The sequence below is a fragment of the Haemaphysalis longicornis genome, unplaced genomic scaffold (genome assembly GCF_048455015.1).
Source record: "Haemaphysalis longicornis isolate Haplotype H1 unplaced genomic scaffold, Haemaphysalis longicornis Haplotype H1 scaffold_10, whole genome shotgun sequence".
Classification (NCBI taxonomy): Eukaryota; Metazoa; Arthropoda; class Arachnida; order Ixodida; family Ixodidae; genus Haemaphysalis; species Haemaphysalis longicornis.
Window position 1 is genome coordinate 44,022,856 of NW_027526204.1, and position 23,291 is coordinate 44,046,146.

The 23,291-nt window shown below is 45.8% G+C and overlaps 1 protein-coding gene across 6 annotated transcripts in view; it reads right to left on the minus strand.

Moving 5' to 3' along the window:
• The window catches only part of LOC144158420 (mitogen-activated protein kinase 14A-like), a 43,263-nt gene that overhangs the window by 14,167 nt on the left and 5,805 nt on the right, over window positions 1-23,291 (minus strand). For 2 of the 6 annotated variants that reach the window (XM_077689298.1, XM_077689301.1), the window contains exons 2-9: window positions 22,690-22,819; window positions 17,824-17,882; window positions 14,341-14,452; window positions 11,464-11,493; window positions 10,417-10,464; window positions 8,241-8,355; window positions 6,887-6,958; window positions 1,609-1,688 (exon numbers count right to left, since the gene is read on the minus strand). In XM_077689298.1, the coding sequence (XP_077545424.1) occupies window positions 1,609-1,688; window positions 6,887-6,958; window positions 8,241-8,355; window positions 10,417-10,464; window positions 11,464-11,493; window positions 14,341-14,452; window positions 17,824-17,882; window positions 22,690-22,819 (646 nt within the window). Of the gene's footprint in view, window positions 1-1,608; window positions 1,689-2,383; window positions 2,464-5,821; window positions 5,902-6,886; window positions 6,959-8,240; window positions 8,356-10,416; window positions 10,465-11,463; window positions 11,494-14,340; window positions 14,453-17,823; window positions 17,883-22,689; window positions 22,820-23,291 lie in introns of all 6 variants that reach the window. The other 4 variants (XM_077689299.1, XM_077689302.1, XM_077689297.1 and 1 more) reach the window with 2 other exon arrangements.

A 23,291-nucleotide genomic window follows, 5' to 3' on the forward strand; every position in this document is an offset into this window, starting at 1 on the left:
CAACTTTCTGCTTTAGCGATTTTAGATTACATCGTCAATTTGTGCCATCCAGTCAGCCATCACTGCGGCCAGGGCCCCAAAAGCAAAAATTGTTTTCGTTCCATTTCTAAACAACCACGTAATTGCAGTCACAAATTTTGGTGTCACGCAAACGAGCCCACAAAATGCGACCTTAAATTTGAGCACTAGCCAATGGTTCACCCAAAATGAAAGCTTTGAAAAAGTCTCACTTGTTGTTGCGTACACCAAAAATGGTTAGGCCGTAACTGCAAAGCTGTGTGCCTAAACCTCATTTAACTGAATTTTTAACATAGCCTCAGGGGCCGCAGATTATCTGGAAAGCACACAACACTCCCTTTTTCACGCACAGCATACGTTCCTGATAGCCTTCCCAATAGCCAAATATGGATTTTCTTAAAGGGAACATACAGGGTAAAATTAACTTGGATTTTGAGCAAGTCCGAGTCTCGCTGCTCTTACTTTCCTTCAAAAGAACTTCGGGAATAAAAAGCAACCCTCCCACGTTCTGTCCCTGCAGCCACAAACACCAATGTGCCAGGCTATGTTCTTGAATCAGCCGAACTAGCCAATCATGAAAAACACGGCTTGTGTCTCGCCATTTCTATGCACACAGATGCGCAGTTTTTGCATTGACGACTTAAAAGTGCATTTTCTTCGAGATGGCTTTCAATAATTGTAGTGGCATACAGATGACCAAGGTACTCTTATTATTAAACAGCACTCATCAAATAGGGAACAAGCAGTTCTTTCGCTGAGAAAGAGGATATAAGCCCTGTCTTTGGCATTCTACTTCCAACAAAGTGAAACCTTGAACCAACAAAGCTTCATGCTCGCATCTTCCCAGGAAACTGAGAAAGCAAAATCCATGCTTAGGAGAAATGCGTTCAGAAAGCGAACAGCAGAGGGGAATCGGGCAAATGTCGTGCCAGGTGTTGACCCCTCCCTTGCAAGTCCAGAAGAAGAAACCAAGATGGGGTCCATAGTGGGGGGGTTCAAATGTGCAGCAACCAAGGCCATTCCCCCCACTACAGAGTCATTCAAAACAAGCACAGAATGCTGAATGAGCACAGCAGTCATGCTGACACAGGCGAACTTGCCAAACAATCGAATGCATTTCAGCAGACCCCGCACCACTGGCCAGCCGCATTCAAGGCCTGGCATGCAAGTAAAACTGCGCCATTGCAATGAGATACGCAGAGCATCTCGAGCCTAACAAAAATCAGGAAACCATGCACCCGGGCTAAAGTGTGAAACTGTGGAAATGAAAAAGAGGAAGAACGTTCCAAGCCAAGCCAATCCTGGAAGCCAACAGAACGCCTCGTGCATGAGCGCCAAACCATACAGAGCCAAGCCAATCCGGAAGCCAACAGAAATGCCTCGTGCATGAGCGCCAAAACATAGAGAGACCATTCCAGCTGAGACGAGAAGAAGGGAGCGGCCATCCAACGGCAGCCAATGAAGAGCCGGAGAGAAAGAAAAAAAAAAAAAAAAAAAAAAAAAAAGAAGGAGGCAAATGTGCAAGAGATCCCCCACACCGAATGAAGAACGCAGAGAAGCAGCTTGGAACGGCCGGGCTCGCGCACGCACCTCCTTGCTAGAGATTTTGGCCAGGAGTTCTCCGTCTGGCGTGCCGCAGAGGTCCATGATCCTGTTGAGCTGGTTTAAGTCTGGGGCCGAGGTGCGGACGGGTTAAGGCCAAGGCAGCACAAGACGGAAGTAACAGGAGCGTGCCGGCGTTTCTAGAGTGCTTCTAGAATGACCGCGCCAGTCTGTCCCTTCACGAGACGTCAAGCACGGTTCTTGCATCTGCTCCGAAAACAGGCCGACACATATTCCGTACTGCTGAAATATCCGGAATTCGCCTTCAAAGGTTGGAACAATGCTTCCAACACTCTTGTGTGCAGACATTTGAGGAAGCGAGGCTGGTAATACCTCCACGAACTCGAACCAATGAAGTAACAAACACCGTTTCCCGAGTGATCGCCAAGCATCCGGCAAACCATCCAGTGACCAGTTCTTACAACAGACCAGCTTGCAACCGGCAACAGTTCAGCCCAAGTGCGAGAACACCAGAGCACAAATCGAGAGCCAACAGACCGCTTCTTCTCCACTCCGACCCAACAGCATGCAATTTCGAAGAGCTCTCCTTCCCAGAAGCAAGTTCCGCCACTGTCCGCACCACTGCCATGCGACTAGTCGCACACCTCGCACGCAATGGGCCGCATCCAAGACTAGCCAATGCAGGCCCGGCAGGAGCCGTAGCAGCAGGCCAGTTAGTGGACCAAGCCTGCATGCCCAAAAGCCAAGCCAAGCCAATCCGGCCGCAGCAGCGAGCGAAGGCAAGCCAAAGAAGACCGTCTACCTCCGCGCTGGTCATTTTCATCAGCAAGGAATCGTCGGGCGTGCCCGTCACCCCCATGATGTGCATGAGCTGGTCAATGTCTGCCGCGGTGACCCCTAGGGTCAAGGGTCACAACCTTTCCACGTGCAAAAAAACCAAAAGCAATCCTCCGTTCTGCTTAGTGCTTCCTGCACTTCCATCCATTCTTGCTTTTCCAGTAAGCTGAGCCTCTCTAAATATCTTTACTTCCTGCCGAATAATCGCTACTGAAGAAAGGTTCGAATGTCATCGCTGCGACATTTGCTGTGTCCAGTCCCACTGATGACTGTTTAAATCGACAGATTTCTGCTGAAAATATCGGTAATGCCCTCATCACAAACATTCAACCTCTCTGAAACCGGCGGCCATGACAGGCCCAGGAGAAAATACACTGCAGAAGTCTTAAGGTACCGAATGAAGTACACTGCTAATACAGCACACCGTTCAGCACAGCATCTCCACTGCAGACCTACCGCATTTCTTCCAGACACAAAGTCGTTCAAGCAACGATTGATATGGACAAAACAGCTACCTTTTTTCTGTCCACAGGCCTCTTATTATTGACAAACCAGTTGGTCCTGTTTTGGGCAAAGTAGCTTTTCATTAGATACAATGTGGCCTAGGTGAAGTCAAAATTTACACAAACAGCAGCTCATTTAAGAAGTCATTACAGCACCCGCCGCCATCAAAAACAAACAAAAAAAGAAAATAAATGCGAAATGAAGGAATTCTGCATAAATTCCCACTTGCTGCACAGCAAAACTCGAGACAAATTTTTTTCTCCTTTGCATTAACCTTACCAAGAGGAGAGCAGCTTTTGTGTGCTGTCGCAAAATTGCAGCAGAGAAATAAAAAAGACAGCAGTTGCAGCCCTCCCATTCTTAAAAAAGTAACATGTATCCAGAACTCACAAAGCACACCACGAGTCACTTGCACGCACGAATGTAACGTAGTGGCTAGGTAACAGCATCTCGGAAAGATCCCCCTTCCCAGGTAAATGTCGTTATACAGTTGAACCTCGATATAACGAACCTCGATTTAACAAAATTCGCGATGTAACGAATTTTTTCAAGTTTTCTTTCAACATTTTGCTAAATGCATGTATTTTTGTCTCGATTTTACGAACTAATTTTGTGCGGCGCTTCCGATTTAACGAAGTCACGGCAAGAAAGGAAGAACGAAATTCCGGTCGAGGTACGTTTTATTTTGCCTCTCAGACCCTACATTGAAAAAATTCAGTACTCGCATTGACTCTTGAAAGGCTAAAATAAAATCTACGGTTAACAACAATTAAAAGCGAAGAAAGAAGCTGCACAAACCGCTAGCGGTCATGGACGGTTGAATAGTGCGGCCACCATTTTGACGTCTCCATCGTTGCCGACGCCAGCGCCGTCTATGCTTAGGCTGCCGAAGCCTACTTCAAGCTTTTAGATGCAGAGCATCTGATTCACTCGCCTTGTCCCTCCGGCGTCGGCGTCGTTGTTGTCGTCGCCGTTGTCCACCCCTCTGCCATTCTCCTCGCCGCGCGAGCTGCGCTCTCCGCCGCTCACCCCCTCTCCTCTCCGATAACGAACTCTCTCTCGCGAGGGGCATTGGATTGGATTTGATTTGATTGGATTGGCTTGGCTTGGATTCGGTTGGATTGGATTGGATTAAAGTGGATTGTGTTGGATTGCATTGCGTCATAGCCGCGGCACGTTGCGTCATAGCCGCGGCAGACGCGCTGGGGCCGGCGCATGTGCAGTACTCTCTCTTCTGCGGTTTCCTCTCCTTCGGGCGCGCTGCGCATATAACCGGTGTGCCGTTCTCCGGCGAAGCAACATCCACGCTTGGCTCAAACACCTAGAGTCCACGCCGCTTTACAAGTACGCCAACGTCGTCATCGACTGGGACCAGCTTACGCAGTCCCCTCAACGTTATGAGCGCTATAAAACGCGTTCCCTTCGCCGCTCCGCCTATGCGTCGCATCTACACAGGGGTTCCTGTGAGGGGAGGTGGGAGTTTTTTTTCTACGCGTCATTGCTTACGGTGCTGCTGCTCTAGCTTGTGCTCGCTGATAACCACATTAATATTTTGTTCGTGCATCGTTAGGTGAGTCTTTTAAGCAGCATGAGCCCCTCCAAGGGAAAGAAAAGTGTTCTCAACAAGAGCATGAGGAAGTGTTGGTAAAATCGACAGCCACCGAAGTGTGATGGATGCCATCAACGTTCTGCGGAGGCACGCACGCGCACGCGAATGTTTAAGAGCAAGCCTTGTTAGCGCTGTCAGCATACGAGCATCACGTAAAGCCCGCCCTGGTCAAGAAACGCTAAGCACTGTTTACGGACTTCTTCACTACGGCTTGAACATTGAGTGCTGGTGGCAATAAATTGCTCTCTTTGAACGTGGTTATCTTCGTTTCACCAGCATTCATTAGACAGCTGCGGTGCCGAGAAATCGGTTTCGTAAGGGCTCAGTGGGCATAAAAGTAATTGCTTAATCGAATTTGGTCGGAAGATATTTAATGTAAGCATTCCGCTTTCCGGAGCACGTAAGCGCTGCTCCACACAGTGAAGCGGTCCGCATGTACTCCGCTCAACTCACAATCATGGCTTTATCTCGAGTGTCGTGGTTGCATCACGCGCCCATACGGCAGAGCCTTTGTACACGAAAAAAGTCTTTTGAAAGTTTCATAGCAGCCTTCCGCTGCTGGCCCGCCGCACCCCTCAACGCCGCGCCTAAGCCTACCACTGAATGGACGAAAGAGGAGGCGTAACTTCGAACGAGCACCTCGCCGGGGTGAAGTTCACGGGGCATGGACACGGGTTCAATTGACTAACAGCGGTATTTAGTAGCGACCAAAATTAAAAAAAAAAAAAATGGAAACCTAGTCTGCTATCATATTAAAAAAAGTGGTCTGCTATCATATTTAATGAGGCGTTGCGGAAAAAGCACCGTTTTTACGATGACACATGAACTACAGTCGGCTATCCGAATTCCATTGCCTAAGTGTTGAAACTCTTAATTCACACAATTTTTGCGGTCAGTTTTAGTACAAATTTCGCTTTAAGTGGAGAGGTAACTACATAGCAGTTGTTTCCTGGCGATTGGCAAGGTTTTGAAACCTCAGTAACCGCTTAAATGAACTGTAAAATCGAAACCTCGATTTTACGAAATTCTCGATTTAACAAAATTTGCGGCCCCAAGTACGACTTCGTTATATCGAGGTTTAACTGTATGTGAAAAAGTGGAACCAAAATAACCCTCTATGTATTTTACGGATGGCATCCTTCCCCGAAGGAAAGAGGGGAAGTAAAGGAAAGGAGAGAGAGAGAGAGAGAGAGAGAGAGAGAGAGAGAGAGAGAGAGAGACTCAAGGCGGAAATCAACCGAGGGAGGGGGATGGGACGGAAGGAAGGAGGGGACGGGGTGGCGCACTCACACTGAGGCTGCTAATTTTCTCGAGGAATTCCTCGGAGGGGGTGCCCAGCAGACGGATTATCATGTTCAGGAGGTGGATGTCTGTGGGGAGGCCGCCACCATGCGCTAAGGGCCACACCGGCAGCAGCAAGAGGAGGAGGCCAGGGGAAGTAGACGACGACAGCTTTCTCTGTCCCCCCTTCCACACATCCATCAACGGCACTACACAGCTCCAGTCTGCTCCTTAAAGGAGCCATGAAGACAAAATACAAGTTTGGTTCCTTAGAAAAGCTGTTTTGTCCTGATAAAAATGATACCAATTTCATTGCAAACTTTGAAAAAATAACGGAGATATTAAAGAAAACGTGTGGAGGTGTGGCGACTCGCTAGCCAGTTTCTGGCAACTTTTCTATGACATCACAGAATCTTGTTTGGGCGATTGACGGCAGCCGAACTAATCAATCGCCAGGACACATGACTGGACGATTGTAGTGGGGCTGCTAGTTCCGTTTGATCGAATCACTCGAATGCTAATGTGCACCTAACCAACTGAAAATTATGTCTTTCGTGCTGGCTCAAATGACGTCACTCGCGCCGATAACACCTCACTGTGGCGCGACATTTGAAAGTTTCTAAGTATTTCTTGCATTTTTATCGGTTAAAAAACATCTTTCGTGGCGGGAATGGAGCTGAGTGAGGTACTGAAGCCTAAATCTTTAAAGTTAAACAAGGCTGTATTTTCTCTTCATGGAACCTTTAAATATGACCGGTTTAAGTATAACTAGCAATCTTCAAACACCCTCACAAGTGGCACTGAGAAAATTCATCTACTGCTTCTTGATTTTAATTTGTTTAATTGTTCCCAGATCTCCTCGACACACTTCCCTACAAGCCAGCCACAAGACAATCCCCTTGTGACCAATCCCATGATGCAAAGCCTCGTCGTTTCATTTAGGCTTCTCGGAATGTAGAACACACGGGCCACCCTCTATTGCAGAGTCACCACTTGACCGAAGAGCACAAAATGCGACTTGGACGGAGGGAACTGGCAAAAAGAACACCACAAAAGGGGACACCACAAGGATACGGTCGTTGCCTGGAAACAGGGTCTTGCCCGTGATGAGCTCCGCCATGATGCAGCCCACCGACCAGATGTCCACTGCAAGGAAGGAGAAGGGTTTTTGCATCATCATCGATATCACCACAATCATCACTACCATCTAGGGCATGCCCTAGAGTAAGGCGTCACGTCTGCCAGGCTCAGTGGTGTGATCGGCAGCCACGCAAACACGCAGGCAGCTTCAGCGACAGCTCAGAATTGCTAGCCAGAATGGAACTCTTGGAGCAAACAAATCGTCTCTTTGCTTAAAGGAGCTGATACTGTGGGCTAAGCTAAGCTACGAATACTTAAAGAAAAGAAGAAAAAAAAAACACTGCAAAAAACAGAACAAAAGATACAAGTACAATGGTCATGTGCTAGTCTATTCCACTTATTTTTACCACTTTTTTTCCTTAAATATGTTACACCAACTTGCCCCCACCAAGCTCCCATGTTACAAATCTTCATCCACACCAACGGTGAAAGTGGCCGCCAAGTACGCACGGCGATAGTAAGCCTAAACATCCCTAGGCAGTGAGGCTTGACTGCTGTGAAGGGTTTAAAAATACCGCCATAAGCGCACCCTTCCCTATTGGCACAAGTTTTCAGGCCCCAACCATTTGCGATGGGTAAGCGTCTTTTTCCACCGAATGCTAACGCTGCCTTGATGTGATGCCAACACTACAACTGTCGCAAGGACTTTCGAAATTGTCCACGTGGGCATTAGAAGAATGCCAACACAGCATCGATGGGAATAAGCTGCACGCCTCCTTTCAGTACTCGAGCTTCCAAAAATCTACTTCGAGAACGTAAGTTCAGGGCCAAATCGTCCGCGGAGCTTTTTTACATCAAACTGTACTTCCTTACCTAAAGGCTAAAAATACACGGCGTACCCGCATCTGAACTTGTCAAAATTATGGATTTCGCTACACTGAAGTACATCATTTGGCTGTAATTTTCAGGGGTGGACGAAACGCTTGTACAGTTATTTTATGCCAGCTTGACACTTTTGCGCAGCTGTGTGTTATGCAGGCATCTGTGCAACTCAGTACTGCGCCCGCGTATAGCTCATAGAATCGACACGGAGGTATCTCAACAGGAACCTACATCAGTCCAGGGCATTCAAAGATGCCTGACACACCATCTTCAAGAATAGAGAACGAGGCAGAGGGCTGATTCACAAGCACAGGAGTTGAAGAAAGCGGCGGTATTGAGGTTACGAATTATGCGGATGCCCAAAAGAAAAACCCACGTGAAGGCGGTTTCTATGTAGTCCTTTCACGATGAATTCCTGAGGAAGAGACCGGATCGTGTCACACAACAAGCGAGTCCCCCCACCCACCGGTCTGGTTGTAGTGCATCCAGTTGAGCATGATCTCGGGGGCCCGGTACCACCGCGTCGCCACGTAGCCCGTCATCTCCACCTCCGCATGGCGGGCCAGCCCGAAGTCCAGGATCTGCACAACAACGGGGCACTTTCAAGTTTGTGGGGGAAAACAAAAAAAACAAAAAGATCTGAAGCTTTCACACTGCACCTAGAGGACCAATACCCGGGAAGCTTTTCTTCAACGCTGCTCTTTGCACAACGGCAATTTGGAACGCAGCATCCTGTGAATCACTTCTAGATTATCAACTCAACTTCGGCATGGCAGTTGCTCAATCGTAAACTGCAGAAGAGGCTGATTTCAGGGGGAAATAATGCCTGCAGCTGTTTTCAGAGAGACAGTTATGAAGCCAGGGTGGCTGTCCTCGTCAATTAACTAACTACACAAATGGTTTCCAAAATCCATTCCACAGCACAGCACCCAACGCTTTACTTTGAACCCTGTACATCACCGAAAGGGGATCAAAGCACAGCTCCAACACACACCAATGCGTGCATACCGCTACCACTTCATCTGACCAGCAGCATTTTCTTTTTCTATTTTCGTGACACTGCCATTGGGGAGGGAGTGACATAAGGCTACTAAGCCCCACGTCCGTTTGAGGAAGTATAAGCGAGCCAAAACCAGGGTTCACGGCTATGTTCAAATTCAAACAAACGATGTCTTCAGGGTTCGTACAGGTTTTCAAGAAAAAAAATTCAAGGACTTTTCAAGGACCTCTAAAAAAATAGAAGAACACTACGGTAGTCAATCACGTTACATTTTATTGAACAGAACAAAGAAAAGTGACTTCACTTGAACTTATTGCACGTTAAACTCGATTTGACTAGATTGCACAGTTTCAATCGACTAGATGAAGTTCTTAAGCTCAGGGCAGGTCTTTAAGTTTGTTTTCTATTTGCTTCTTAATGCTGCTGAGTTCTTCAGCCTTGGCTTTTGCGGTCTTTCTCAGGCTGTTTGATTTCACCACGTTCTTGATGTCAGCGGTTGCTTCAGCCTTTTCTGCATATTCATCTGCAGATGCCGTTAAATCGGCAACAACTGCCTCAGGCTTCTTTTTCTTCATCTGCAGGCCTTCAACTTCTTCCATAATTCTCTGCCTTTTTGTCTGCTGTGAGTTTTCCTGGCACTGTTTCTTTTGCGATTCCAAGTGTGCACTGTAATGCTGCCTCGCTGCGGACACAGCTACTTTGAGTTCTTTTGACATAGGAACATTCAAAATCCCACCCGCCCTTTCCACTGCGTCACATATGATACGCTGTGAAACATATGACAAACCTTTCAGATTCTCTACAGAGATCTGTATGAATAACCATGCTGGCGCAACTTTTCTTTTTTACGAGGACATCGAGACTGTTTAGCCCCATTGTGGCCACTTATGGCTTCTGGCGAACCCCAAAGTCGAAGCAAGCCAAATGAAAAAAAAAAAAAAAGCTGCGACCACGCGCTTGCCTTTTTTTCGCGCAGGAAGTTTGGCTGGTTTGACCAGTTTAACTTAGCAATCCCGAAGTCACGGAAAGCGGTAAGCACCGAATTTTGCCGAATCCAAGCTCCACCGCCATAAAATGAGAGTTGCACAACCGAGCCCCGTGAAAACCCTAAGAATTCAAGGGTTTTCAAGGACGGCAAAGAAACTCCAGCACTTTCAAGGCCTTAAAAACGCAACTTTCAATTTCAAGGGTTTTCAAGGATTTCAAGGACCTGTGCGCACCCTGTGTCTTGTACTCAGACGTTCAAATGAAAAACAAAATAACACCAACTTGAAAGAGGACGCCACCACAGGCATGCGTGAAGTGAATGCAGGCCACAGGTTAGTGAAAAAAATCTTCTGCCATGGAATGAGGACTCAAAAGAGGTTCCACAGTTCCCAACTAATCAGTTTTTCTCTGTCAAAGAGCATTATGCGTGAATGTGGCACCCAGTCACCTGTCCTAGATGGGCTGCAGAGCAACCCATGATGTTTCAGATCACAAATGTTGTCCTTCCAGGCTGCCAACTTTGGTAGCTGCGTAAAAATCTCAGCCGGACCCAATCTGCCTGCTGTCTGATGTGGCAGTCTGCTGTGCCGGCTAGCCAGGCATTGACTGTCCCATGCTGTCCCAGCTAGCAACAAGAGGTTTGTGATTCACATACCTTGAGCTCACAGTCCTCATTCACGGCAATATTGCTGGGCTTGAGATCCTGAAAAGAAAGAGGGAAAAACAGCTTATCAGGTACAGTGATGCTTTGGGCCAGTTTATAAAAGGGGTGTTTTTGGTGCCTCACTAATGGCAACACTGTTTGACTAGTACTGCTAGTGTGCTAGTGGCTATGCACCCTACGAATTTGGCAGGTTCTGCACAGACGGCCAACCTTTGTTTAGAAAGGCATTCAGACAGCAAACTAAGACTTTTCTGGTAGAGCAACTGGCAGTGAAAGTTCCTAATATGCCAGACTACCAAGGGATTCCAAGGAAAGGAAATAAAGGACATATTTTCCTTTCTAGCATGATTGCACTTAGACAGGAATTTATGCCAATGCTCCTCTCCTGGGAAGCCCTCCCTCGCATAGGGAAAACTGCCTTTCGGTTCTGTCTTTAAAGCTGCTAGTCCAGGCAGCTGTCGGTTAAGCCAGGCTGGTTAAAGTCACACTAGGTCAAGCTCAACCACAGTGCAAGAAGTAAAGCTGATCCCACTCACTGCTGCTCAGGCAGCAAGGTAACGTCCCCTCTTCTTGGGTGTAGGCCAATCTTCACCATCATTCATGCGACTCCATGAGAGCAGCAATTACAGGGAACTTCCCTACCGCATGGCAGCCCAGCAACTAACGAGCATGATCTTACCTGACCTTACTGCTTAGAACACTCACTCACATGCCCACAACAGTTACCAGGCTGAGAAAGTGAAAAGAAATTTCTTGACATAGGCAATCACGTGGTCCATCAAATTTTCCCCACGGCTGAACATTTACCGCAGTGCCGGCCATTATTATTCAGGCCCCCACCCCCAACGCACTGCTTGTCGCATAGGACATTATCTCGACACTTTTACTTTTAGGAGTGATCACTGAAAGGCTTCTTCCTCTTACACCATGGGTTCAACTCGACCACTCTCCCTTGAAGGAAATGCATCCCATACTTAACCCCACTGGGCAAAAAAAAAAAAAAACACGATAAGCGTGGACGAGTTGTGTTGTTCTTACCCTGTGAATGATTCCTGCTGAGTGGATGTACTGGAACAAAAAGGGATAGCACATTACCAAACACAGCTGCAGGCCGGGCAATACAAGCTGGCACCACTCCTGGTACCAGCTTGGTACCACCTTCCCAACTGATACCACTCCTTTAGGGCATTTCTCTGACACCTGCAGTGTGCTCAAGTTCTGCACTGCAAGAATTCTGAATGAAAAAAAAAAAAAGGAAAAGAAAAAACAGAAAACGGGAAGGACTCGCAGGAAAACACCCCTGCATGTGCCAAGATTTAAGACTGTAACAAAGCCTTCCTTATACAATGTATTCTGCAGTTTTTCTTTTCTTTTTTTCAGGGCCAAGGTGTTGAAAAGATACACAAAGATACGTGCGGATATTTTCAAAACATAAGCGTTTGCATCCAGAAACCAGCAAAACGAATGTCTGCCACAGTTTTACCAACGCCTCCGAACAACATGAAATGCTAAATTTCCATCCCCATGTGTTAACACTGTAAAAAATTAACTACACTGTATAAGAAGATCAAATAAGTAACCACAAACCCGCCAAATACGCAGCTCTGGTGTGTCGTGCTACTGCGTTAAAAACTGCAATGGTCAGCCGTCTTGCATTTCTCAATGATTAGCTAAGAAAGGACCTTAAAAGTTACGCGCCACAAATATGCAAGGCCTCTTAGCACTTCCACAAATCCTGCACACTCATTGCTAGAAGTGTGCGAGTAACTATTTTTGGTTATGAAGTGAATACGAACCAGATAAAGATATTGTTTAAATAGCCGTGCACTGAAGCAAATATCTAGCGATGTCCAATAAGAAAACTGACATTTACCATTTCTCACGCATGATTAAGGGACTATGTATAGCTTGTAGAAAAACAAAAATCTTGATAATTTAAAAGGACTTGCAAAATTTTTCTATGGCATAAAACAAACATACACAAGCTATCCTGCAGCTTTCACCTTTATTTAGGATACCATATTTTATATAGGGTCAAATCTGATCATGAAAAGAAGACCATAGAGAAAGAGAGACTTCTTTTCGCATCCTGACAACGTGGTCACGCAAGTTCCCTTGTGAACAGCCCCTAGATAAGAAAGCCAGCTGCATACTGACATCGTCCACTAGTCCCCCCCGTTTGCTGAAGTTGAATTCTTTTTAATCCTGTTACGTTCCTTCTCTTTTTCATTGTAGGACACAAGCATTTGTTTTTCTTTCTGAGAGAAGCCAGAGAGAGGTGCTCCCTGAAAGTGCCTACCCCCTGACGTTTGGCTGCAAGGCACTGGAGCAGCGTGAGAAAGCCCACCACTCCTAGCAGAGGAAGCCAGAGCATGTAAGCAATTCAAAATTCAGAAATTTATCAGAAATTTTTGAATAGTGGTACCATTCAACTCAAAGCCGAATCGAATTTTCCGTCATTTGCCTTGGTATTTCAAAGTTTCAGATACTTTCACTACCCCAACTATTACCGATCACCTTCCGTTTTAACTTCTAACTAAAACTCAAGGTGAACAAGAAGTCCCTTCTGAGTGAAGCAGAACAAAACTGCCTCTCAGCTCACACCTTTAAATCTGATGAGCCTGCAATCACCTGGGCATATTTTTACCAATCACTATTTTCTGGCCTGCAGTCACCCCCCCCATTTTAATATGGTTTTCTTGTCCCCCAAAGTTAACACTCACCACGCCTGTGCTGCTTGGGCAGCATAGGCCTAGGTAAATAACATGTCCACATGCACAAAATTTAGATGATGATGATGATGATAATGAACATGTGAAGTAATAGTACAACACAGAAGGTGACGTCCTTATCAATACTTCGGATATGCGATCAACGAATCTCGTCATTTGCGAACACAGCGGCAGCTACTGCACAAGGATGGCGCACCCTAAGTACCATGGAGTTCTTACTCCATCTCACATGATGTCGACTGCCAGTCAGTGCCACAACTTGCTTTTAGACCGCAACATTCTTTCATTTCGTACTTCAGCTTGAAACACAAATTTCCTCAATAAAACATTTCTATAGTACTTGGTTACAACTTAAGAATGGCAACGGAAGTTGCCGCTGTTCCTCATCACCATAGCGGGATGTTACTCTGCGCGGCGCAAGTAGGGCGTTACTGGGAATATTTTCAACATGGCGTGAGCCGTTCCCGTGATTTTTTGGACTTAATATGCTTATAAATGACTCCAGCGATGACAAACAAACTGCATGAGACAAGGCAGACGATATCACGCATTCATAGCAAACTCCTTTAAAAACACGCGCGCCCGTTGACATCCGGGTCCGTCGCTTAGGCAGAGTGATACCGTACATGACCTGTTGTTGTTCTTAACTTGTTCCCGAGTATAGTTACGGAATGGCAACACTTTTTTTTTTTCTCTTTTACCATACATTACAGGCCAACTACAACTCAAAACTTCCACTAAATTGTCAATTAAGAAAACACTGCCCTAAGTTAACGTGGATGAAGGACAGTGAGACACAAGATGCTTTATTTTCTGACAACTGGCTTTATTTTCCGACCGTTTCAAAAAACATGAAAACAAAGAAAAATAAAAAAACAAAAACCATCACACAGACAACCTCGTCTGTGTTCAGTGCTTGATAATTCTAATCGTCCCATCATTCCCTTCTGGTCACGCTCTCACTGTCATTCGCCCATGTTAACTTAGTGCAGTGTTTCCTTAAATAACAATGTACCAACTAGCCGACAAGCAAGCTCTCATTGACTAAAACGTCAAGTAACAGGCTACACAAATTAAAGCATGCAGCGACAAACAAGACTTGAATGAATTCCCTTCCGTGCTCCCATTACAGTTGCCAAGTATAAACCCTCCCCCTCCACACCAGGGTGGCCGACCAACCGACCTTGAGTCCCCTGAGGATCTGGTAGACGAGGAACTGGACGTGGTCGTCGCTGAGCCTCTGTGTCCGGATTATGTTGTTCAGGTCGGAGCCCATCAGGTGGTTCACCAGGTACCTGCACGTCATTCCAGACACACAGGAGTTGTCGGGGGTTCAAGTAAATCTCGGTCAACCGGAAGCAGCTACCAAAATATGCTCCATTTATGAATATAGTAAGGATGCATTAGAGCACAGAGGCCAGAGGCATCCTTAGTCCAAACAGTTGTGCAATTATCTGCCGCGCTGATTGTGAGAAGTTAACCACACAATTGGAGAAAGAAAATTAGACGAGTGGGCAACCAAGGGTGTTGCTGCTCATGCACTTATGAAAAGAAAACTGCCTAGGAGCTGTTAATTCTCAACAACAAGCTACACACGTATAGCTTCGCACAAACTTAAAATAATGGCAAGACCTCAATAACATAGCTTTACAGAACCTGCCACTCTAAGTGAAAATTGAGCTCTTATCTCATTTATCTATTTATCCATGGACAGCATGCACCAAGTTTATTAAACCACCCATTGGAGCAGCAGAAAACATTCATAGCATCGTTAACAATTAGGTTATCAGTACCAGCAAAACTTTTAGGACAAATCGAAAGATTAGCTGCACATAACACAAGATTTTTTCTACCACTGCAGCGCAGCCGAGACGAAACACTGAAACAAGCTGAAAAAGAAAATCGGCGCAATGTGCCGTACCACTTAAATACAAATGTAAGGTCAACGTTCTGCAAACAGAATTTCTTATACCCTGCTTTCTGACTTGGCTGTCATAATTGCAATAAAGCAATAACGTGGATATCAATTGTGATAACCTGAATAAGTCAATGCCAAATCCTTTTTACTTTTTTCTTTCCTTTTCGGGTTACTGCCAATACCATTCCGCAGCGCCCGCACATAAATAACCCTACAGCAATCGAGTGCACAAAACCTTATCAGACAATGTGGATTAGCAAGGCTTACACGCTCTTCTTGTTATCGACCCCAAAGAGATAAAGGCTTGGTTGACAATGCAATTAGCTCCATCAATGAACGCCAAAAATTCATTCAGTTCCCTTCCCTTCGTTCCATTATTCTATTCTGATAGTGTTTTTTTCCCCTAGCCTGGGGATGCTGATTCCCAAAGCAACGGAGGCTATGCCAGGCCTTAATGAATACAGTTCACTAAGTCGCCCCAATTGTCCAGGCGTTTGTAAACACTTCAGACACGGAATAATTTGAAAGTCGTTCTGAAGCAGCGCTGACGCTAGATATATGGCTTGGACCTTCCTTTTAGTGCATAGAAAACCCAGAAAGAGCCCCACACTTCTATTGAGGTCATTGTTTCTGCAACTGAAGTGAACAAGCACTTTCTTCGACTAAACGAACATGCAATGCCGTAGTGTGCAGATCAAACGCTAGCTCCTGTAATTAATGCAGTTGTCAAAAATCAGTGGCAAGTAGCTTGACAGGTATCGACAGCACAAGTGTTATTGAAGACACCCCCAAATAGCTGCTAGAAGTGCCGAAATGGAGTGATAGTTGGCCAAGAGCTGCAACAAAAGAGCATTACTACAGCCAATACTACAGCCATTTGGGCTAATTAGCTGTCACTGAGCCATGGCTCCGTTATCCAATCTCACAACTGTGAATGAAAATTCATGGCATGAACGTTTTATGGTTTCTGCCTCAGAGAGCCGATTCGAAATTACCTGTGTAATGCTAGTGTATTGTGTCAGACTTAAAAACAGTAACGGACCAAGGTGCAACAGATAGTCTCCACCACAGGAATGTGAAAAAAAGGTGCACATTTTTTATGCATAGGTTTTTTTAAAACAAAGCTTTTTCTGCATGTGTAAATTTGGAACTGTATCAGCTCCACACAGATAGGCTTGCAAGCCCTCATTTTAAAGTCGGCCCGGAAATGTTCCATGGGTCAACACACAAGTCATTGCTGCAGCCAATATGGCAGACTTGGCAGTAATTACAGTAATATTAAATTACTTTTTGCTGTAATGAGTAATGTAATGAATTACTTTTGAGTGTTGGTAATTTAGTAGTGTAATAAATTACTTCAGGCCAGTAATTTCATGAAAATTACTCATTAATTTGCCAATTACTTTTGACTACGATATAGCCTGTCCGCTTCTCTTGCAGCATAAAGCCCCAACCACATGGAGCGATTTTGCGAGCGACTTGGGGCGCGACGCGACTAGCGACGAACTACTTTTCGCCGCGCACCAAGTCGCTCATCGAATCGCTCGGTTCTGGGTCGCCAGAAACAGTCGCTCGCCTCCCGGAAGTGGCCTCAGCGACTAGCCAATAGGAGAGCCCCTACGAAGCACGCAACCTCCGGTTTTGAAAGAGAACGGGGGGAAGATCCACGCAGACGACGTTTGCGGTGCAGCGGCAAAGAAAGCTTTGCGGGGCAAAGCTTGAGTACACGCTGAAGCAGAAGCAAGAAGGCTCCCGCTCACACTGGGTGAGACCCGTGTGGGAAAAACGACGTCAAGAAAGCGAATTCTTCACGGCGTTCATGTTGGAGCCGAGAAGCGAGGCGCAGAAGGAAAAGTGTGCGCTATCGCTAACCCAAACCAGTTTTAGAGATGCAATGAAGTGCAAAAAGCAAGGTAGAAAGGCGTAATACTTTTTAGTCATGCTTTTTATGACAAATGAACAAAAAAAATGTTTGCAAACATCCAGCGTACCAAGCGCGTTACTATGCGCAGTGCGGAAACATTGAAATCGCCATCCTCAGTCGCATGCTCAGTCGCTCGAGCCGTCGCTGTCATGTGGTTGCCTCGGCGAGCGACTTCGGTTCGGCGACTGCGGATCCTAGTCGCGTCGCTCGTCGCGTCGCTGGAAAAATCGCTCCATGTGGTTAGCACTTAAAAAGGTGACCGAGAAAAGTTGACCAGGTAGAGTTCGAATGCCCAGAGAGCCTCTGGGCATTAGAACTTCACGAATGCGAAAGAAAAAACGCTTTGAAAAGAGCTCTGTCTGCTTTCTCGTGCCTCTTCGTTCCCTTTTCATGTGTTCCCGGAATGCCGTGGTGACAGTCAGTCAGGTTAAACAAAAACGTGCACATTGTGTTCAAGGCATCGTTACACTGGTCACTGGTCTAAGCCTGCAGCTAGAAAAGCGCGTTTTTTCATCTGGTGGTGATAAGCATGGCAGCACGCAAACCAATTGTATTTCAAGTAATTTCAAAAGTAATTTCATTAGTTTTGAAAAGTAATAGTAATGTAACGTCATTACTTTTGGCCACGTGTAATTTCTAATGTAGTTTAATTACATTTAGAAAATGCTAGGAAAGTAATGAGTAATGTAATTTAATTACTTTGTAGAAGTAATTTTGCCATCTCTGAAATATGGCACCCAAAAGTGCAGATCAACTAGTCATGCATAGACGACTTAAATGAAAAAAAAAGAAACGCTCATGCACTGCTGGAAGCAAACACTCACACGTCGTGAAAGTCCTCCAGCGTTGTCGAAGGTGTGAACACGTCAAGGAGACCTATGACCTGCGAGTGTGCAAAGTAAAAAGACTTCTTGAAAAAAGTTACGGGCTGATTGTACAGCTTGCTTGACGCAACCAGCCATTAAAGGGGAGGACACTGCTCTTAAAACAGCTCCTTTTAATTCCTAAGTAAACTCTGTGAAACCTGCCAGTCTCGCTGCCCTCCCCCCCCACCTTATTTCAAATATGCCATTATTTTTTAGTCACTAAATTAGTTCCCGAGATAATTAGAGATAATTAGCCATTTCTGGAGGAAAAATAGACAAAACGGTGTTAGTCATAAAACTGCAGACTTTACAATTTCCAATACTAAGGGAATCGGTTTTTTGAAGCACCGCATATAACTAATTTTACATCTCATTAAACTTTGCTGGAGCCAGTGGCAAGGAACCGTTTTGAATTTTCATTTCAATCACCGAAGTTTAATGGAGCTGTGCGTCCAAGCGGTGCGTCAAAAAAACCTTATTACACTCACCTCCTCGGGTGAGGAGGAAAATGTAAATATTAAAATTTTAATGACTAACACTGCTTTGTTCTCTGGTTCCTTTAAAAATGGCTAATTACCTCTAATTATTATGGGAACTACTTGGACAACTAAAAATATAACGGCACATTTGAAATAAGGGGGGGGGGGGGGGGGGGGAGCAGTAAGACTGACCAGTCTAACAGCGTTTAGTAAGAAATTAAAAGAAATTGTTGTAAGAGCCATGTCCCCCATTAACTCTTTCGCTACCGCGCCAATCAAAATCGATCAATTTGATCGATACTTTTGGGAGCGCCTTTTCATAGCGTTCCAGGTGTTTCTCGAACAAGTAAAGCTGTTGGGAGTTAGATCAGAAAATGGCCTTTCAAATTCAGTTTTGTTTTCATTTTTTTAACGGAAACGTGATTTTTGACACGCTTTTGAATCACCTGGGTGTGGAGAAGGGGCGTGGTCATCGCACGTCACAGCTACCAACGAAGAATGCGTGCAACTCGTAATCACTCTGCACCAGCGCTTGTTTTTTGCTATCAGGGCATGAATGGGGAACTAGCAGACAATTTTCAATCATCAGGTTCGCGCTCTGACAGTAATAATCCCAGAAATCGGCTGAAATGTCAAGCAGTGCCTGGTTGCAAAGCTACTTTATGATTTTAGGCAGTTTTATTGCCTTTGCGCACGTTGTTCTAAGTACTGTGGTTGTTCTACTTACCCCAGGACCATTCGCAGACAGTTTACAACAGTTTCGGTTTCGTTTCTGCATCGCGAAATTCATATTTAGCGCTACTACGCAGTTACCCAACTTCAAGGCTACCTGCCATGGCGCCTGAAGTGTCCGCAACTGATACTCGAACAAAGCACGGCGCTCCTGATTTCCCCACACCCTAACCCGATTTCTGCGATAAGAACTGCAGATGCAAGTCAAAAGGTCACACCCAGTCGCCAGATATCTGTTCCGCCGAGGACAGCGCTTCAAACCGGCCTTACACTGCCAGCTGTTCGCCTTCCAGTTTAGTTTCCATGCGAGGGTATATCCAGGTGTCTAATGTTGCTGCTTAGTTGAACTGTCTATTCAGACAGAGTTTCTGATAAGTTTTTGTACTGTTTCATTTGAAAAATGTTAGGTGGCGCTGCAATAGAGGAGGCTCGTTGTGCTGATCTTTTTCATCGCGCAACTGCTACTCGGCCAAAGATCGCAGGGCACGATTCTAGCTCATCGTACCTCATTTTTGCGAGCAAGGTTACAATTGCGAGTAAGAAGATGATAATAAAGCTCAGCTTTATGTTTTGAGAGATAACTGACCGTGAACGACAACAAGCATCAGCCACGGCGTTCTGTTTTCAACTTCATGCATGTTTTTTTCCGCATCGCGTGCTTGTCCCAAATATTGTACTCGCTGTAAATGCAAAGTCAGCCATTGACAAGATGTTTTTACGTTATGTGGGGGCAAATTTGTGCCTCCGATAATGACAAACCGCCAGATTTATTCCAGGAAACCACCCGAAATTGCACATTCTGAATTGGAGGTTGGGCTTCACTGCATGACACGAGCACCGTGCATGCTAACATTTTTTCTAGGACGTGTTTTTGAAATGTTTTCCTACAAAATGTATATTCTAATTTTTTTCTACTACCGGTGGTTTGATATACACAACTCCTTTTCTATAATTTTTTTCGACAACTCGACAAAAATTTTGGTTTTTGGTATTTTTTTTACAACTATGATATATAAAAACCTTTAAAAAACTGGTACTATTGGAAATGCCGTTAAATAATCTGCATTTTTTGCTCCTGCAATTAGTGCCTAACCAATTTTTAGGGAAAAAAATGTTTTCTTGGGCCCCTAAAATTAGTCAATTTTCCGGCGGTAGGCGAAAGAGTTAAGCTAAACCTTGCAGGATCAATGGGTCACTCCTCGTAATGTGCGCAGTTGACAATACTGAGCCCTTCCCGCCCAGTTTCAGGACTCAGCAGAAATTGAGCCTTTTAAGGTGGGATAATTCGTTTATTTACAGCATGGTGCTAATCTGAGGGGCAGTGGTGATTTCCTTACCTTATGACGGCAGTACAAACACTAAACTATTGATGCTAACACTAATATTATTAGCATAGTTACTTCTACTACAGGAACACGAGACAAACAAGAAAGCGTAACAGCCAATGTCCCAGGACTGCCCGACAGATGAAAACAAGATTTAACACACCTGCCAGACAACGAATGAAGGTTAGTGAATAACAAAAATAAATGACGAATTGACACACGCACACATGCAAGCATACAAAAAAAAAACAACCCTCAGACCATACTACTAGACCAGGGGTTCTCAAGCATGTTGGTCCCAGGGAACCCTGCTATGTTCCGTTAAGTGCCAAGGAGCCCCCCCCCCCCTCCCCGCCCTCCCCCTCCACTCCCGCCAGCTTTCATTCCGTTCATGCTACATCAACGTGCAATAAATTCAAAAGCAAGCAAGGGTATCGTTTTTTTTTCCGTCGACTTTACGCGAATGCGTACGCTAGCGGCACCTATCCCCAAACAGGAGAAATGCGCATGGGGGTATTATAAAGCCGAGATTGAAGTGCGATAGTTTAACCACATGGCCCGTTTTCGGAGTCTGGCTGGCTACAAGCTGCTGGCGAGATTTATTGAGCAGCTCGAGCGTTTCTGTTATGCGCCGAGATGTGCTTACTGACACTCGGGCGTGAGTAATGGAGGTTCCTGAGATCGATCGCACCTCAAGTTCACCATACAAGACTTTGCGACTGCGGAACCAGGGAAAATTTATCAGTGGCTTGCGGAACCCTGAGGAGGGGCCTGCGGAACCCCTAGGTTCCACGGAACCCACTTTGAGAAACCATGTACTAGACAATCCCAGAGGTTTCCGCGTGTAATAGCACTGACGGCGCGGTTTCGACAGTGCAAGTGGATGGAAGAAGGTAATCAGGGCCCGTCAAGCCATTCCCAGCTTTTTTCCTGATTACCTTTTGTAATGTTTATCACACAAGAAACAACACTGGGAGCAACAAGTATAACAGTGCGTGTTGATGAAAAGTGTGGAAGGCAGCGCGACGATGAATGCGACAAGCTTGACGGCAACTGTTACGAGCACGTCTGACAATCAAAAGAGCGATGAAGCTTCCGACAACACGAGTGACGAGCGGGAGAGCTTAGAAATTATGGGTGTGAAGGACCTGACTATACTCCGTTGCAACTTAAGAACGACAACGGAAGTTGCAGCTGTGCGTCATCATCGCAGCTGGCTGTTCCTCCGCATGGTGCAAAGAGTATCTCTAGAGCATTTCGTAAAGAGAGTATTTTGAGAGTATTCTGAGAGTATTTTGTACGTGACATGAGTTGCTTTCATGATTTTTCGGCATTAATCTGCTTACAAACTACTGCGGCGACAACACGGAAACTAGGTGAGAAAGAGCAGACGATGTCATGCATTAGGTGAAACGCACACTCTACATGAGCTAAACTTGTACCCAAACGTAGAAGGAGAAATGCGATGAAGAAATGGGCGATGAGACATATGCAGGTAGCAATTAATGACAAGCGATGAGAAGTTTGATGAGGTCCCCAGTGTGACGACGGTGTAATTAAGAGAGCGATGAGGAAGGCAGTGAGGGTGAGCCTGACGACGTCGGGCTGTGAGAAGTGTAAGGCAGAGTTAAACAAGGTGCTTGAATAGCAGAGTGACTACACGATAAAATGACAAAGGATGAGTGATAGGGTGTTCCCCTGACAAAGTGTACAGAAACACACAGAGGACACAGTGGCGAGCGTACAATCATTTGATGTCAAGGACTGGCACACGGAAAGCTGCATGATATGTAACACAACCCTCTTCCCAATCCGCCCCCTTTAAAAACCCTGTGCTAACCTCTACCCAATCAAATGAGAACCCATAAAGAGCAGCACGGCTTTAGCTCTCTCGACGTCCCGTTTTTGTTGGAAAGCCGGGTCACTTCGCCTCCAAACCTCCATGCGGTGTTATGGCCCCAGCTCATGGAACAACATAACTTATGTGTTGCACGGACAGTCGCTCATATTGCCACCACCTGCCAGTGATAAGCCTTCATGCTCTAAACAACTACACTGCTGAATGTACCAAACTCCCGTAATTCGAATGCGGACTGTGTATTAAAATTTTCTTTCTCTCTCAAGAACAACCAAGGTGGGGGAGGGAGAGAGAGAGAGAGAGAGAGAGAGAGAGAGAGAGAGAGAGAGAGAGAGAGAGAGAGAGAGAGAGAGAGAGAGAGAGAGAGAGAGAGAGAGAGAGAGAGAGAGAGAGAGAGAGAGAGAGAGAGAGAGAGAGAGAGCACCCTTACGTTCTCATGGTCCATGTGCTTGAGCAGCCGGAGCTCCCGGTAGGTGCGCTTGGCGTGGATGTCAGACTGGAACGGCCGCGACAGCTTCTTGATGGCCACCTTGTGTTTGCGCTCCTTGTCCAGCGCAGAGCTGCAGCCAGAGAGGGAGAACAGGAAAGGGCTCGATTCCTTCACAGCTCAACGCCCACAAACACATCTGCAAACCTTCCTCTCACTGAAAGTCTGCGAGCCACCAACATCATGGCACTGCCACTGCGTCCACCACTCGCTATCGATCCCGCCTGACCCACACCTGGAGTTGTTGATCGCGATAGTTTTCTGTTCTTGCTCTCCATTTCTCAACCCCAATCTTTGGTACCGAAATGGTTACTTTCAAGCACTCCACTCTGCCCTCCAAATCCCATCTTGCTTAACTCCACTGTTAGATGACCTGCACTGCCATAAATTTGAACTGTACAGTTGAACCTCGCTATAACAGGCATAAATGTAAGAGACAATCGGCTATAAGAAACAATTTACCCGACCTCTTTTATATCAGATGTAGAAGATGGTTAATTTTGGTTCACAATCTCGCTTGCAAAAGACATTTTCACTTGAGATGC